A 12,242-nucleotide genomic window follows, 5' to 3' on the forward strand; every position below is an offset into this window, starting at 1 on the left:
GGCGCCATTCTTAAACGGAGCTTAAGACTCAAACCAATTATTTAATGGACTCGCTTCTGTCTACCAACCGTTACGGAGGGCCGAGTATCTGACAGGATGACGTCATGCAGCGGCCAAAGACATCGTCAAGCGAGGTTTTGCGGGGAACCTTCGCTTCTCCACCATGCACTGACACCAAGCTGCACGCGACGACCCACAAACATCATAATCGATACGATTCCGGTTGTATTGCCAAGGTCTGACTGCGCTTGTCTGCGCTTGTCCCCAGCACGATGACCAGCCACATACGTGTCACACAGACTCGTCTGTGCACAGCTTCGGCAGCTATGGCAGGTTTCTTTGACGCTTGCCGTCGTACGACCGGGTGCATGCGCCGGTCTACAGGTACATAATGGATGTTATCGTGCCGCCATGAGCGAGTCTGCCTTTCCTGGGATTTTCTCGCTCTGACCTGTCTATTGGGAAGAGTTCACAATGCGGTCCTTCGCCCTCCTTGCTGGCGCGCAATTGGCGTCTGCCTTGTATCAGAATGGTTCTGTCATTGCACCCTGTGACTCGCCCATCTACTGCTACGGAGACTTGCTCCGTGAGATTGAGCTTGCTCGCCCTTTTTCAGACTCAAAGACTTTCGTCGACCTGTAAGTGTTGACATGCGAACCAAGCTAGCATCTTATTGACAAGCTTTAGACCTACAATCCGCCCGCTGGATGAAGTTCTGGCAGCTTTCAGCAATCTTACCAAACCTATTCAGAACAACACTGCATTGAATACTTTCTTGACTACTTACTTTGGTGAAGCGGGCTCAGAGCTGGAACCCGTACCCACAGACGAGCTTGAAACCCAGCCTGACTTTCTTGAGAATGTCAACAGCTCCGTTATTGTAGACTTCACTCGCCAAGTGATTGACATCTGGCCCGATCTTACAAGAAGATACGTCGGAGCGGGCAACTGCACTGGATGTGTCAACTCGTTCATCCCTATCAACCGCACCTTTGTCGTAGCTGGTGGCCGTTTCCGCGAGCCTTACTACTGGGACTCATTCTGGATCGTCGAGGGCCTACTACGCACCAAGGGATCCTTCACTCAAATTGCGGAGAACATTATTGAGAATTTCATGGATCTTGTTGAGGAAATTGGCTTTGTCCCCAACGGTGCCCGAAGATACTACGAAAACCGTTCGCAGCCGCCGCTACTGACTCAGATGGTTCGTGTCTATGTTGAGTACACTCAAAACTACACTTTGCTCGAGCGAGCCCTGCCTGTGCTCGAGCTCGAGTACGAGTTCTGGGTCAACAATCGCTCGGTGACACTCGAGCGCGGTGGCAAGAACTACACTCTCCACCACTACAACGTCTCCAACACCCAGCCACGCCCTGAATCATATCGCGAGGACTACATCACAGCAAATAACCTGACCTATTTCAATGAAGAGGGCGAGCAGTTCAACGCAAGCCAGCCTCTCACCGATGACGAGAAGGCAGTACTATACGCTGATCTCGCGTCTGGAGCCGAGTCCGGCTGGGATTATACATCACGATGGTTGAAGAACCCCTCGGATGCCGTGAACGACAACTTCTTCCCGCTCCGCTCACTCAACGTAATCAACACGATTCCCGTTGAGCTGAACTCAATTCTGTACTACAATGAGATGACCATTGCCGAATTCCACCGTCGCGAAGGCAACTACAGTGCTGCGCGCCAGTGGTCCGAGATCGCCAGGAATCGCAGCGAAGCCATGACCGCCATCCTATGGAACGCTGAGCATTACAGCTACTTCGACTACAACCTGACGTCCAGCGCACAGAATGTCTACACTCTTGCAGACAACACCAGCACGCCTCTCGCTCTTGCTGGCGCGCCATCTGGTTACCAAGTCGGTTTCCAGCTCAGCCAGCTCTTCCCCTTCTGGACCGGCGCTGCTCCCGAGGCCATCAAGCGAGACCCCAGCGCCATCCGCCGCGCCTTCTCTCGCGTCGAGGAGGCGCTCGACACCGAAGACGGTGCCCTATCTGCTACCAATCTGTTCACAGGCCAGCAGTGGGACGCGCCCAACGTCTGGCCGCCGCTGCAATACACCACGATCCAGGGCCTACTCAACGCGCCGCTGGAAGCCAGTGAGGATGACGACGACCAGACCGCCGAAGACTACATCTGGACGCAGGACCTCGCGCTGCGCCTCGCCCAGCGCTACACAGACTCCCTGTACTGCACCTGGCGATCCACCGGCGGTGCCACAGATGAAGTTCCCCAGCTCCCTGGCGCAGATGGCAACGGCACCATCTTTGAGAAGTACTCCGACGAAGCGATTAACGCGCGTGGTGGAGGCGGCGAGTACACGGTCGTTGAGGGCTTTGGGTGGAGTAACGGCGTGCTGATCTGGGCGGTTGACAACTTCGGGCAGAAGTTGTCAACGCCGGATTGTGGGAACATCACGGCGGCTGCGCCGCCTGAGGCGAGGAGGAAGAGGAGTGCCGTCGAGATTCACAAGCGTGATGCGGCTTGGATCAAGGGAACGAAGGAGAACAAGATGTTCCGCAAGAGATGAGCGGTGGTTGTATAGTTGATCTTGCGGTTCACGTTGGTTTCATGTCATAATTGTAATCAGGGGAGCAAGTTCCGCTGTCTCTTGACGACTACAGTGTGCTCATGCGATGAATGCCATATGATTTATTTTACACCATATGGAGCCACCTGAAGATCTGAACTCACTCCATTAACCCTCATGAAGAACTACTGGTTACAGCAAGCAAGGTCACAGGTACAGTCCAGGGGTAGGCAGGGAGTGAATGCGAAGATTCGGTCATGACAACCCTGACTCTCGATTATTTTATTGACTTACTTTAACAACGCTTACCTTCCTGTCGACCAACAATTACAGCAGATTCCCCTGCTCTACCTACAACTCCACATACTCCCCCCTCCCGACCTCACCCCTCCCCCAGCTCTCCAAGAAATCCCCAACCCTCCCAGCCATCCCCTCCGCATCAAATCCGAAATGCTTGTACACATACTTCCCTGGCAGCGAGTGCCCGAACCCGCTCATATGCACGCCCGCATCCGCCCACCGCTCCCACCCCAGCGCCACATACGGCTCGACCACCACCGCCGGCACGCCCTCATGGCGCCGCAGCACTGAGCGTTGGTACGCGAGCGGCTGAGCACGGAACAGCGCGTGCGACGGGAAACTCACCACACGGGCGGACGTCCCGCGGGAGATCAGTATGTCCGCGACGCTCAGCGCGAGGTGCAGTTCCGCGCCGGCGCTGATCAGGGTTATGCGCGCGTCGGGCGCGTCGCGGAGGACGTACGCGCCCTTTGCGACATCCGCGCGCTTCGTGAGCCCCGATAGCTGCGGCAGCGCGTGGCGACTGACACTGATCATGCTCGGGCCGTGTCTATTCGCGACCGCGACCAGCCACGCGCCCGCCGCCTCCTCGCTGTCCGCAGGCCGGATATGGGTCAAGTGCGGCATGGCGCGGAACAGTGCCGCGAGCTCGACGGGCTGGTGCGTGGGCCCGTCCTCGCCGGCGCCGATGGAGTCGTGGGTTGCGATGTGGATGGCGGGGAGGCGCTGGAGGGCGCCCATGCGCACGGCGGGCGCTGCGTAGAGGTAGAACATGGCGAAGGTGGAGGTCACGGGGAGGATGGTGAATGGGGAGTAGGCTGCCAGTCCGTTGGCGATGGCGCACATCAGGTGCTCGCGGATGCCGTAGTGGATGTAGCGGCCGGAGTAGGAGCCGCGGGGCCCCGAGGTGGGGATGAGGGAGGGTGGGTTGAAGGTTTGGTAGTTGGGATGCGTGAGGTTTACGGAGGGGGTGAGGTCGGCAGTACCAATCATGAAAGTAGGGGCTTTGGCGAAGAGCTCGGCCATGGCGAGATTGTTGGATTTGCGGGTTGGTGTTGGGTCGGTGGGGAATGAGGTCGGGATCATGGACTGCCAGTTGTCGGGCAGCTTGCCGGCCATACGGTCTTTGAAGGTTTGAGCTAGGTCAGGATGGGCTTTGGTATATGCGGCGACGAGGTCAGTCCATTTCTGCACGTGCTGGTCGCCACGCTGGGGGATGTCGGCGTAGAATTTCTTGACTGTGTCCGGGATGTGGAAGTGCTTCTCTGGGTCCCAGCCCCAGGCTTTCTTCATGGCAGCGACGTTGTCAGCGCCGAGGGGTGCGCCGTGGGAGACGGCTTGGCCCGCTACGGCGCTACCCATACCGATGATAGTGCGGACGTTGATGAAGAGCGGTCTCTCCCTAGTCTTGTCTCTGCCCTTTTCCATTGCTGCGACAATGCCCGCAACATCGTTGTTGCCATCTTCAATATTGATGACCTCCCAACCACAAGCTTCCATCTTCCTATTGACATCTTCAGTGTTCGTCAGATCTACGCTGCCATCACAGCTGATTTGGTTGTTGTCATAGATTACGGTGAGGTTGCCGAGTTCCAGATGACCAGCATAACTGAAGGCTTCACATCCAACTCCTTCCTGCATACATGCATCACCGATGGTGCACCATGTGTGGTTATCAACAACATCGTAGCCCGGGCGATTGAAAGTGGCGGCGAGGTGCTTCGTTGCCATTGCCAGGCCAACCGCGTTTGCAATGCCTTGCCCCAGGGGCCCGGTGGTAAGCTCGATGCCCTCGTGCTCGATTTCAGGGTGTCCAGGACACAGACTGTCGGGTCGTTCCGAGTGGTATGAGAGGAGTTGCTCCCATGTCATCGCTTTGTAACCGGAGAGATATAGATTAGTGTACTGAAACAGACATGTGTGGCCGTTGGACAAGACGAAGCGGTCTCGATTAAACCAGTCGGGCTGTTGTGACGCGTATCTCATGGCGTACTTCCAGAGGGCTACACCAATCGCAGCCATTCCTATGGCCCCACCAGGGTGTCCTGCAAGATATCAGATGTGGCTTTGGGAGCATGGAGTATCTACTCACCCATGCCGAACTGCTGGCATAGATCTGCTATAAGCAGTCTGAAACTCTGCAACACAAGCTGCATGTCATCTTCGCTTGTCTGTGCCGGTGCTGTAGGTTTGTGTTCGTCTTCAACAATCTTCTCGATAGCGACCTCTCCATAGGCCGTCGACCCGTTCGTTGTGCCATTTACGCCGGGCATTGTGGAGTTGAATTGGTGCACTGAAACAACGAAAATGGAAACGAAAGGCGTGCGAACAGTGGCAGTTCTAAGAGAAGCGATTATTGCTCCCAACGTGTAGCTGGATTGTGGTCTACAAGTACTTTATCATCAAGCAACGACGTCAGTGTCAATCTGTAATTCCCTACCAAAAATCTCATGTTGATGCTTCGGGTTGCCCGATTAGGCCGACACCCAGATCAACGCGGGGAAGCTCGAGGCGCCGTGAACCAGTGGGGACGCGCTCCGGCGATGCGATTCTGGGGATTCCCATGTGGCGCCATATAGCCGTCGCCACTTGTAGCCGGCTTGCCTGACTTGTCGACGAGCGGTGGTTACCATTGCCTGTCGCTGCTGCAAATACTATTCCCGGTTTCTGCAGAGACAGTTAATGGATCAGGACGTTCTGTACGTGTTGGACACTGGCGTTGTCACTGATGTTGGTACAGATGCTTCAAATCTCATAAAGCCGAAGTCACGAGACCATCGAGTGTCCCCTCCAATATCACCGCAACACAGCGCAACTCACATGGAAAGTATTAAACCCATAATATTCATTCTACAAAGCCTTCGATCCATCGATCAGGGCACATTCCGAGTTAGCAAGGATCTCAAGGAGTGAGGAACCCGGAACCCAACCCGAACGCCCCCGCATGGTATCGTAGCCGCTGATCGTAAACCGTCCGACAGCAAAGAAAAAAAAGAGCTAGGAGATTCGTAACGTATTAAGTACAGTCGTGGAAGTCTTGAAGATGTATACTTGGGAATCTGGAAGGCCGTTGTTATGCTTTGTAATGTGCGCAATGTGTGATGGATTGTGTGATGCTTATGTAGTGTAGCCTGTAAGCAGTTGGAGTGGTCTGGCTATGGTGAGTCGTGGGGCGGCCTGATATTTGGTTTTTGAGGTTTCTGGTCGGAAGCATTGGATGGATCCAGGTTGTCTGTCTTCGAAAGGGTCGAAGAGCGAACGCATGACCGTACTGTCGATGGCGATGTCGAGGTTGTAGTCGTTCGTGAACTCTAGTGAGCGGACCTGCCGTCCGCTGTTAAGCGGAGAGGCACTAGTTTCGGCTCCAGGACGACGGCGCTGAGACGGAGGCCAGGAAGTCATGCGTTGAGCTGAGTCTTTGCGTTTCCCTGCCTGCCTCAGTCGAGCCAGTGCCGCTATGTGCTCAGTAAATGCATCTCGCTGTACGCGTTCCCAATGATCCAAGGCTCCTTGCGACAGTGCCTCGGGCTCAGGCCGGACAGTGTTGGCGTGGACTTCATTGAGTCTTTCTAGACGGTCAGTGGAGGCGCGACCAAAGACTTTCGCCCACGAATGCACTGATGTTTCAGGATCCCTCTCAAGATGGCGTATGCCACGCTCGTGACGGTCGGCAGTGATCCAGTACAACGTGCGTGTCCTGACTTGATCGCCTCTCTAGGGCTGTCGGTAAATCATGGAGACGCCGTTGCTGCACTCAGACAGTTCCTCGACGTAGACTGGGAAGTTGTGGGCCATTGAAAGGTTTGAAGAAGAAAGGTCCTGGCCATAGTTTGGTGGTTCGCCCTTTGCTTCAAGCGTCCTGTCTGGCGTTGATGGCCTGTCATTGAAATCATTGTCCTCGCCCCGACCGAATGCAAGAATGCTCGATAAAATTGAGCGCTCGCATACATTTGACCCCTGCCCCAACCACTCACTTGGCCTACACAGCATCAGCACGCGCGCCACACGCAGCGGCTAGTGGTACCGAGGAGGAGTGCCCTGGCCGTTTGGCACGCCGTTGGGCTGGAACTCCATCTCGCGGGCCATGACCTCGCGCGTCTGCGGGAAGTAGGGCTCGACGCCGTACGTCTTAAGGTAGCTGGCTGTCTTCTCGATACGCTTGATCTCGCGCTGGACGTTCCACTCCTCGCCCTCGCCGAAGCGGCGCTGCACGACGTCGACCATGGCGGCGTCGAGGCGGCTGTAGAAGTCGCGGCGCGCGGCAATGTCGGCGCTGTCAGCGCTGTCGAGGCCGCCGTGCGAGTTGAGGTTGCCGCCCAACTTAAGGATCAGATCGAAGGCATATTTGGGTCCCTGGGGCAGCAACGTCAGGCGCTGGATGTCGGGCAGGAACTTGAGCATGGATGAGGCGAAGTGGGCCGACGAGATGGAGTCGTTGAGGTCGTCCTGCAGGCGGTGCAGATCGAAGTTGACGATGGTGATCTTACGGTCGAGCTGGGCGTTGAGCGTGTGGGCGGCGTCGGGGGTGGTGGTGTCCATGATCTTGGCGATGGCCGAGGGCACGTCTGTGGGGCAAGGGTTAGCTGCGCACTGCAATGCGGGGATAATGGGCAGAAGTATGAAGCTACGTAGGCAGCGGAGAGTAGGGGCAGGAGAGCGTACCTGGGCGCAAGCCGCGCTTGTCAATCCAGCTGTGCACCTCAGCGCGCTGGGCTTCGAGCTGGTCGATCCACGTCTGCATATCGGCAAGCTGGCCCTCGAGCTGCTCAATCTTCTCTGTGTACGGGCGCACCGCCTGGTTGAAGGCAGCGGCTAGCAGATCGGGCATTGGCTCGGCCTTGACGGCGCCCGTCCCAGGCACTGGCGCACCTAGGGGCATGCCGTGGCCGTGGGCGCCGTGGGTGCTGTGGCCGCCATTGGACATGCCGCGGACGGGCAGAGGTTGCTCCTGGCGCGGGTACATGTCGGCTTCGTCTTCGGGGTCCTGGGTAACGGGCGGGGCGGCGCGGCTGCTCTCGGGGCGCTTTTCGCTGAAGTCGTCAGAGGATTGGCGGTGGCCGTCGTGCTCTACGTAGCTGTTGGCGCGGGATGAGCGGCGTTTGAAGAACATGGTGGGAGGGGGGGCGGCCAGAACGAGCGTGTCAATATATGGCGACGACGGGCAACGCAATTTCGGCTCGTGTAGCTACTGGCGGGGGGTTGGGTGAGCGAACTGGTTCCGGTGATGCAGCGCCGTGGCTGGGCGTCTTGATCTTATCGGGAGGTTGGGGGCGGCCTTTCGTTGCACGGGGCGATGGCGTCGCACAGTCGGCGCAAACACGCACGGAGCAGAGAAGGGCGAGCGAGCGGCAGCAGCAGCAATGCGTGTAGCAATGCGTAGCAATGCGTGCGGTAATAATGCTTGTCTGTCGACGATGCAGTGCTGCGACTGTCTGCTCGCTGCCCGACCGCGGTCCACCACGAACGAGCTACTCGAGCTAGTACCCGCTCCTGCCGGTGCCCTGATCCACTCCAGCCTGCGCCAATCGGTAGCGCCTACGCGCTCCCAAGCCGCCAGTTGCGCAGCCATCACACCACGCGTTGTGCCTTCCGCGCGTCGTGTCATAGAACTGTTCGCGAGCTGAACCGCCTGAGCTGCATGCGTCGAAAGTTATAGGTCTTCAACGACGCCAGAGCTATGACGACGTTCACTGGCGATCTGTTGCTTGGACGACAGATCCCCCACATCACAGACCACGGCCTACGCGCCGCAGGGGGCGACCTGCAAGCACAGACAGTGGGTTTCAACGGCGGCCACATCACCGGGGAGATCGCGACTCGGCTCGCAATACCGTCAGTAGTTTGTAGTTCACCTAGCAACGCAAGCGCTTGCTGTAGAAGTATTGAAACGGACTCTCGTCACGCTGCGGTTGATCGTGAAGTCAAAGGAGCACCTTCCGAGCAAGGCGAGGCGAAAGCGGACAGCATGTTGAGATTACTGTAGGAGGGAGCACGCAGATATGCTCGTTCTCCAGCGTCATACGCAATCATCACATGCAAGTATCATATCCAACGATCCTCCGCAGTAAGCTTTCCTTCGATACGGTCATTTCAATTATTACACTTTCAGTGTAGCCGTCTGCTTAAGCACGCCTAATCCGGTCGTAGCGTCCGAGCCTGCCTTCCCGTTTGAGCAACACTTCACACCAACGCCCCAGAGCATGTGCTACTCCATATTCTTACCATCACTGCGATATGCCCACGCCCAAGCGGCGCTCGCGACCCTGCGAGGCATGCAGGGACCGCCACCTCAAATGCACGCTCTACCTTGCACGTCTGAATTCGACCTGGCTCACTCTGTACAGGTGATGTCGACGAAACCGAAGGACCATGTGACAGTTGCAAGAGCGCGGACATGACTTGCAAGAAAGCACAGAAGCGACTTAAGTTTCGAGACGCAAAGAAGAGCAAGACTGTAGGAAGCTTTTCTGAGCTACAGCCGTGGGTGAGGACTGAGGCACGTTTGGAATTTCGAGACGTGACGTTGAAGGTCGCTGAAGCTTCCGATAGACACGGTGTACGTGCAGAGACTGTTCATCAGCAACCACAGGAAGCTCAAGTTCCCTCTGAAATCTCTGCACATGCCAGTGTGGATCTATCACCAACGACCATCGCAGCTACCCCTTCACCTACCGTTGAACCACGTTCGTGCGATCGATTACCCAAGTATAACACCATACTAACTGAGAGTCACAGCACTCGTTCAATTCAATACACTCCCCATCAGCATCCAAGAAGCGTGTCTGATCCGCCACTTCACGGCAGAGCTGGCTCATTCAGTTCGTCCCAACAGTCTCGATCCTGTCCAAGTCTCCCTGACCGTCAATATTGTAGTTCGATGCCACTGACCATGATGCTCACTATGCACTCACCATCCCGCATCGTGCACTGATAAGCCCGGTGGTGTTGTACGCCATCTGTACTGTTTCATCTCGCCTGCTCACCAGTAGGTGGTACAACAAGACGCCGAAGCCAACCATTGTGCATTACGACAATGTGCCGCTACCGGATCTGAACGAACATTCAGCAATCCACTATCACAATGCATGTCTGCGCCTGCTTATGGACTTTGCTGACATACCGGCCGACGAAGCGAATGCTGAAGCAAGAGCCGATGCACTCGCAGCAACTACCATCTTGAGGACTTACGAGCAACTTGACAGTCAGTCTGTTGATCTTGACAGATTATTCCGGTACACTGACTCTTCCAGCCTCGCTGACCGGTCTTGATGCAGAAGTCATCCAAGGCGTAGTGCAGACGGTCATGTCGAAGCACCACGCCGTATCGATCTTCTCGCTCGACAATATGGACAAGAACAATCGTGACGCACGTGGTGTGCTAATTCCTGCAGAAGGACTCCGCACTTCCGCGTGCCTAGTTGCTTTGCGCCAGGAGATTTGGTCAGTAGTCATGTACCGCAGGCCGTTCAGGCTGCCGCTTGAAGAGAACATGGACTACGCCTCCCTCAGTCCGACAGACGACTTCACATGGGCAAACAGGGTGATTCTGTGGTGTGCAGATGTGCTACGGTTTTGCTTTGGATCAAGTGCAGAGGCTGCAGACACACACCAGAACAGCATTTGCGCGGACGACAGATGGCAAGCTCTGAAGGTCTTCGACGAGCGCTGGATATCCGACACGCCATCAGCCTTCCAGCCACTGTTCCAGCACCCTGCAAACTCAGATAAAGAACACTGTTTCCCGGTCATATGGCAGATAAACAACGCCCACGTCACCGCAATCCAACACCTGCACCTCGGCCGCATGCTGCTTGCCCTCCATAAGCCCCAACAACCACGCATCGGCGTTAGAGCGAGCGCACACGACGCCGCTATTGAACGCGAACTTCGGAAGTCAGTTAGGGTGCTCTGTGGCCTCGCACTCGGCGACACGCGGTTTCAGTCAGGCATGACCACGGCCGCGGTAGGGATCAGCATCGGCGGAGCGTTCTTCGAGGACTCGCAGGAGCGCCGTGCAATCGTATCATTTCTAGAGGCGCTAGAAAATGAGCATTCGTGGCCGACGAGGGCGATGGTTGGTGCGCTGCGGGAGGCCTGGGGCGGTGCTATGGGACATGAGAACTCTTTTGACGCTCAAGGAATATATGTTCCCACATAGGCATGCGTATTCCAAGGCCAGATCAAGACGTATGCAACAAGATCTCCGACAAGTGCACTTCCCAGGCTAGTTTAACAACTTACACACGTCACGCTCCGCCTGACTCACATATATCACGCGTCGACACACTGCGCGCCCGCCACACATCGAGCGTGACGCTATCGATTCCGACCATCCGCACAGCCCCCACTGCTTTTCTCAACAAGACATATGGACATCGTCCATGATTTTTTCGACTCATTGCTTGGAGCAAACAACGGCGCTGTTGTTTTCATTGCTGGGTCAGGGAAACCAGAGCGAATAGGTTGGATCTTCAGCCATTCAAGCAATTCCTTCATCTTTCGCCGCTTCGCAGAGCGCCGCGGAACACATCAGATCCATCATAGATACTTTCGACTCGTCATCGGGGGTTAGGGAAGAGTGCTGTTGTTTTCATTATTGGGTCGTGGACGCTGCTCACTCATGTTATGGATGTTTTGCGACTTCAGTCATCTGCGCGATCTACAGCTGTTTCCGATAGGGTTCGCATGCACACAGCGCCGCAGAACACATCGGAAGTTTCAGTTGGACTTTCAAGACATTAATCAGAGCAGATAGGGTGGTCTTTTACATCGATGGATTTGAACACCGGCACACAAAAGTAGAGTGGATTTTTGTGCGCTTCCAACCATCTACTGTATTTCCGAGTCTTTTTGCCGCTTCGCACATACAGTGCCGCAGAACACATCGGACGTTCTCTTAGTAGTTCCAACTCACAACACAGAGCAGGTAAAGAAGTCTTTAATTTCGGTAGGTCGAGAAATCACATACATCCGAAGTGAGTGGTCAGAGTTTCGGTCACTTGACCAAAGCCTCCAAATTTCGGTTCCAGGCACATAGCGCAGCGGGACACATGGTCATTTGCCCAGTTACATTCTCATTACTGTCGAGTCTGCGAACACCGCCCGCCCATCGATCTTGTTCTTTGCCCTATTAGAATATAGCTGGTTGTGCCCACTGCTTTCTGCCATGTAGTCGACGTTACTACCTTTTCAATTTCGCGTACGGCGCCGCAGAACACATCTTGATTTTGGCCATAACTTTCGAGGCGGTGATGAGATGAGTGGATCGGAAGAGGCCGCGCACACATATATGGAGGTTACTTGATCTTTGGCCATCCAACCAGGCACGTTAGGTTTCGAATTGGGTTTTAGACAAAGCGCAGCAGAGCACATGTTCTCTTTCGTAACAAGCTTCTTT

General features: G+C 55.7%; 4 protein-coding genes across 4 annotated transcripts; 2 read left to right on the top strand and 2 right to left on the bottom strand.

Annotated features, from left to right (window-relative positions):
• The first annotated feature begins 375 nt into the window (after window positions 1–375).
• Window positions 376–2,633, top strand: C7974DRAFT_90952 (Six-hairpin glycosidase-like protein). The gene is made up of 2 exons (XM_046147492.1): window positions 376–638; window positions 688–2,633. The coding sequence occupies exons 1-2, from the start codon at window positions 475–477 to the stop codon at window positions 2,543–2,545; spliced, it is 2,022 nt and encodes a 673-aa protein (XP_045991114.1). The 5' UTR covers window positions 376–474; the 3' UTR covers window positions 2,546–2,633.
• Window positions 2,634–2,838: 205 nt separating this feature from the next.
• Window positions 2,839–5,229, bottom strand: C7974DRAFT_370482 (Transketolase, thiamine diphosphate binding domain-containing protein). The gene is made up of 2 exons (XM_046139967.1): window positions 4,938–5,229; window positions 2,839–4,890 (listed from the first exon to the last, which is right to left on the bottom strand). The coding sequence occupies exons 1-2, from the start codon at window positions 5,116–5,118 to the stop codon at window positions 2,897–2,899; spliced, it is 2,175 nt and encodes a 724-aa protein (XP_045991115.1). The 5' UTR covers window positions 5,119–5,229; the 3' UTR covers window positions 2,839–2,896.
• Window positions 5,230–6,751: 1,522 nt separating this feature from the next.
• Window positions 6,752–8,080, bottom strand: C7974DRAFT_90971 (uncharacterized protein). Its single transcript, XM_046147493.1, has 2 exons — window positions 7,508–8,080; window positions 6,752–7,410 (listed from the first exon to the last, which is right to left on the bottom strand). The coding sequence occupies exons 1-2, from the start codon at window positions 7,953–7,955 to the stop codon at window positions 6,860–6,862; spliced, it is 999 nt and encodes a 332-aa protein (XP_045991116.1). The 5' UTR covers window positions 7,956–8,080; the 3' UTR covers window positions 6,752–6,859.
• A 761-nt stretch (window positions 8,081–8,841) lies between these two features.
• On the top strand, window positions 8,842–11,108 carry C7974DRAFT_90983 (uncharacterized protein). The gene is made up of 6 exons (XM_046147494.1): window positions 8,842–8,909; window positions 8,993–9,140; window positions 9,190–9,528; window positions 9,581–9,663; window positions 9,719–10,046; window positions 10,096–11,108. Exons 2-6 carry the CDS (start codon window positions 9,080–9,082, stop codon window positions 11,001–11,003), a joined length of 1,719 nt encoding a protein of 572 aa, XP_045991117.1. The 5' UTR covers window positions 8,842–8,909; window positions 8,993–9,079; the 3' UTR covers window positions 11,004–11,108.
• Window positions 11,109–12,242: the final 1,134 nt, after the last annotated feature.

Source organism: Boeremia exigua (assembly GCF_020726555.1).
Source record: "Boeremia exigua strain MPI-SDFR-AT-0100 chromosome Unknown C7974scaffold_16, whole genome shotgun sequence".
Taxonomy (NCBI): domain Eukaryota; kingdom Fungi; phylum Ascomycota; class Dothideomycetes; order Pleosporales; family Didymellaceae; genus Boeremia; species Boeremia exigua.

What these genes read in the sequence shown, in the direction of transcription:
- C7974DRAFT_90971 (XM_046147493.1), bottom strand. Translation starts at nt 7,955, where the DNA reads ATGTTCTTCAAACGCCGCTCATCCCGCGCCAACAGCTACGTAGAGCAC. An exon ending in CAAGCGCGGCTTGCGCCCAG is followed by an intron (nt 7,411 to 7,507) that starts GTACGCTCTCCT and finishes CTTGCCCCACAG; the next exon opens with ACGTGCCCTCGGCCATCGCC.
- C7974DRAFT_90952 (XM_046147492.1), top strand. Translation starts at nt 475, where the DNA reads ATGCGGTCCTTCGCCCTCCTTGCTGGCGCGCAATTGGCGTCTGCCTTG. An exon ending in TCAAAGACTTTCGTCGACCT is followed by an intron (nt 639 to 687) that starts GTAAGTGTTGAC and finishes GACAAGCTTTAG; the next exon opens with ACCTACAATCCGCCCGCTGG.
- C7974DRAFT_370482 (XM_046139967.1), bottom strand. Translation starts at nt 5,118, where the DNA reads ATGCCCGGCGTAAATGGCACAACGAACGGGTCGACGGCCTATGGAGAG. An exon ending in ATGCCAGCAGTTCGGCATGG is followed by an intron (nt 4,891 to 4,937) that starts GTGAGTAGATAC and finishes GATATCTTGCAG; the next exon opens with GACACCCTGGTGGGGCCATA.
- C7974DRAFT_90983 (XM_046147494.1), top strand. Translation starts at nt 9,080, where the DNA reads ATGCCCACGCCCAAGCGGCGCTCGCGACCCTGCGAGGCATGCAGGGAC. An exon ending in CAGGGACCGCCACCTCAAAT is followed by an intron (nt 9,141 to 9,189) that starts GCACGCTCTACC and finishes CACTCTGTACAG; the next exon opens with GTGATGTCGACGAAACCGAA. An exon ending in CGGCAGAGCTGGCTCATTCA is followed by an intron (nt 9,664 to 9,718) that starts GTTCGTCCCAAC and finishes TCAATATTGTAG; the next exon opens with TTCGATGCCACTGACCATGA.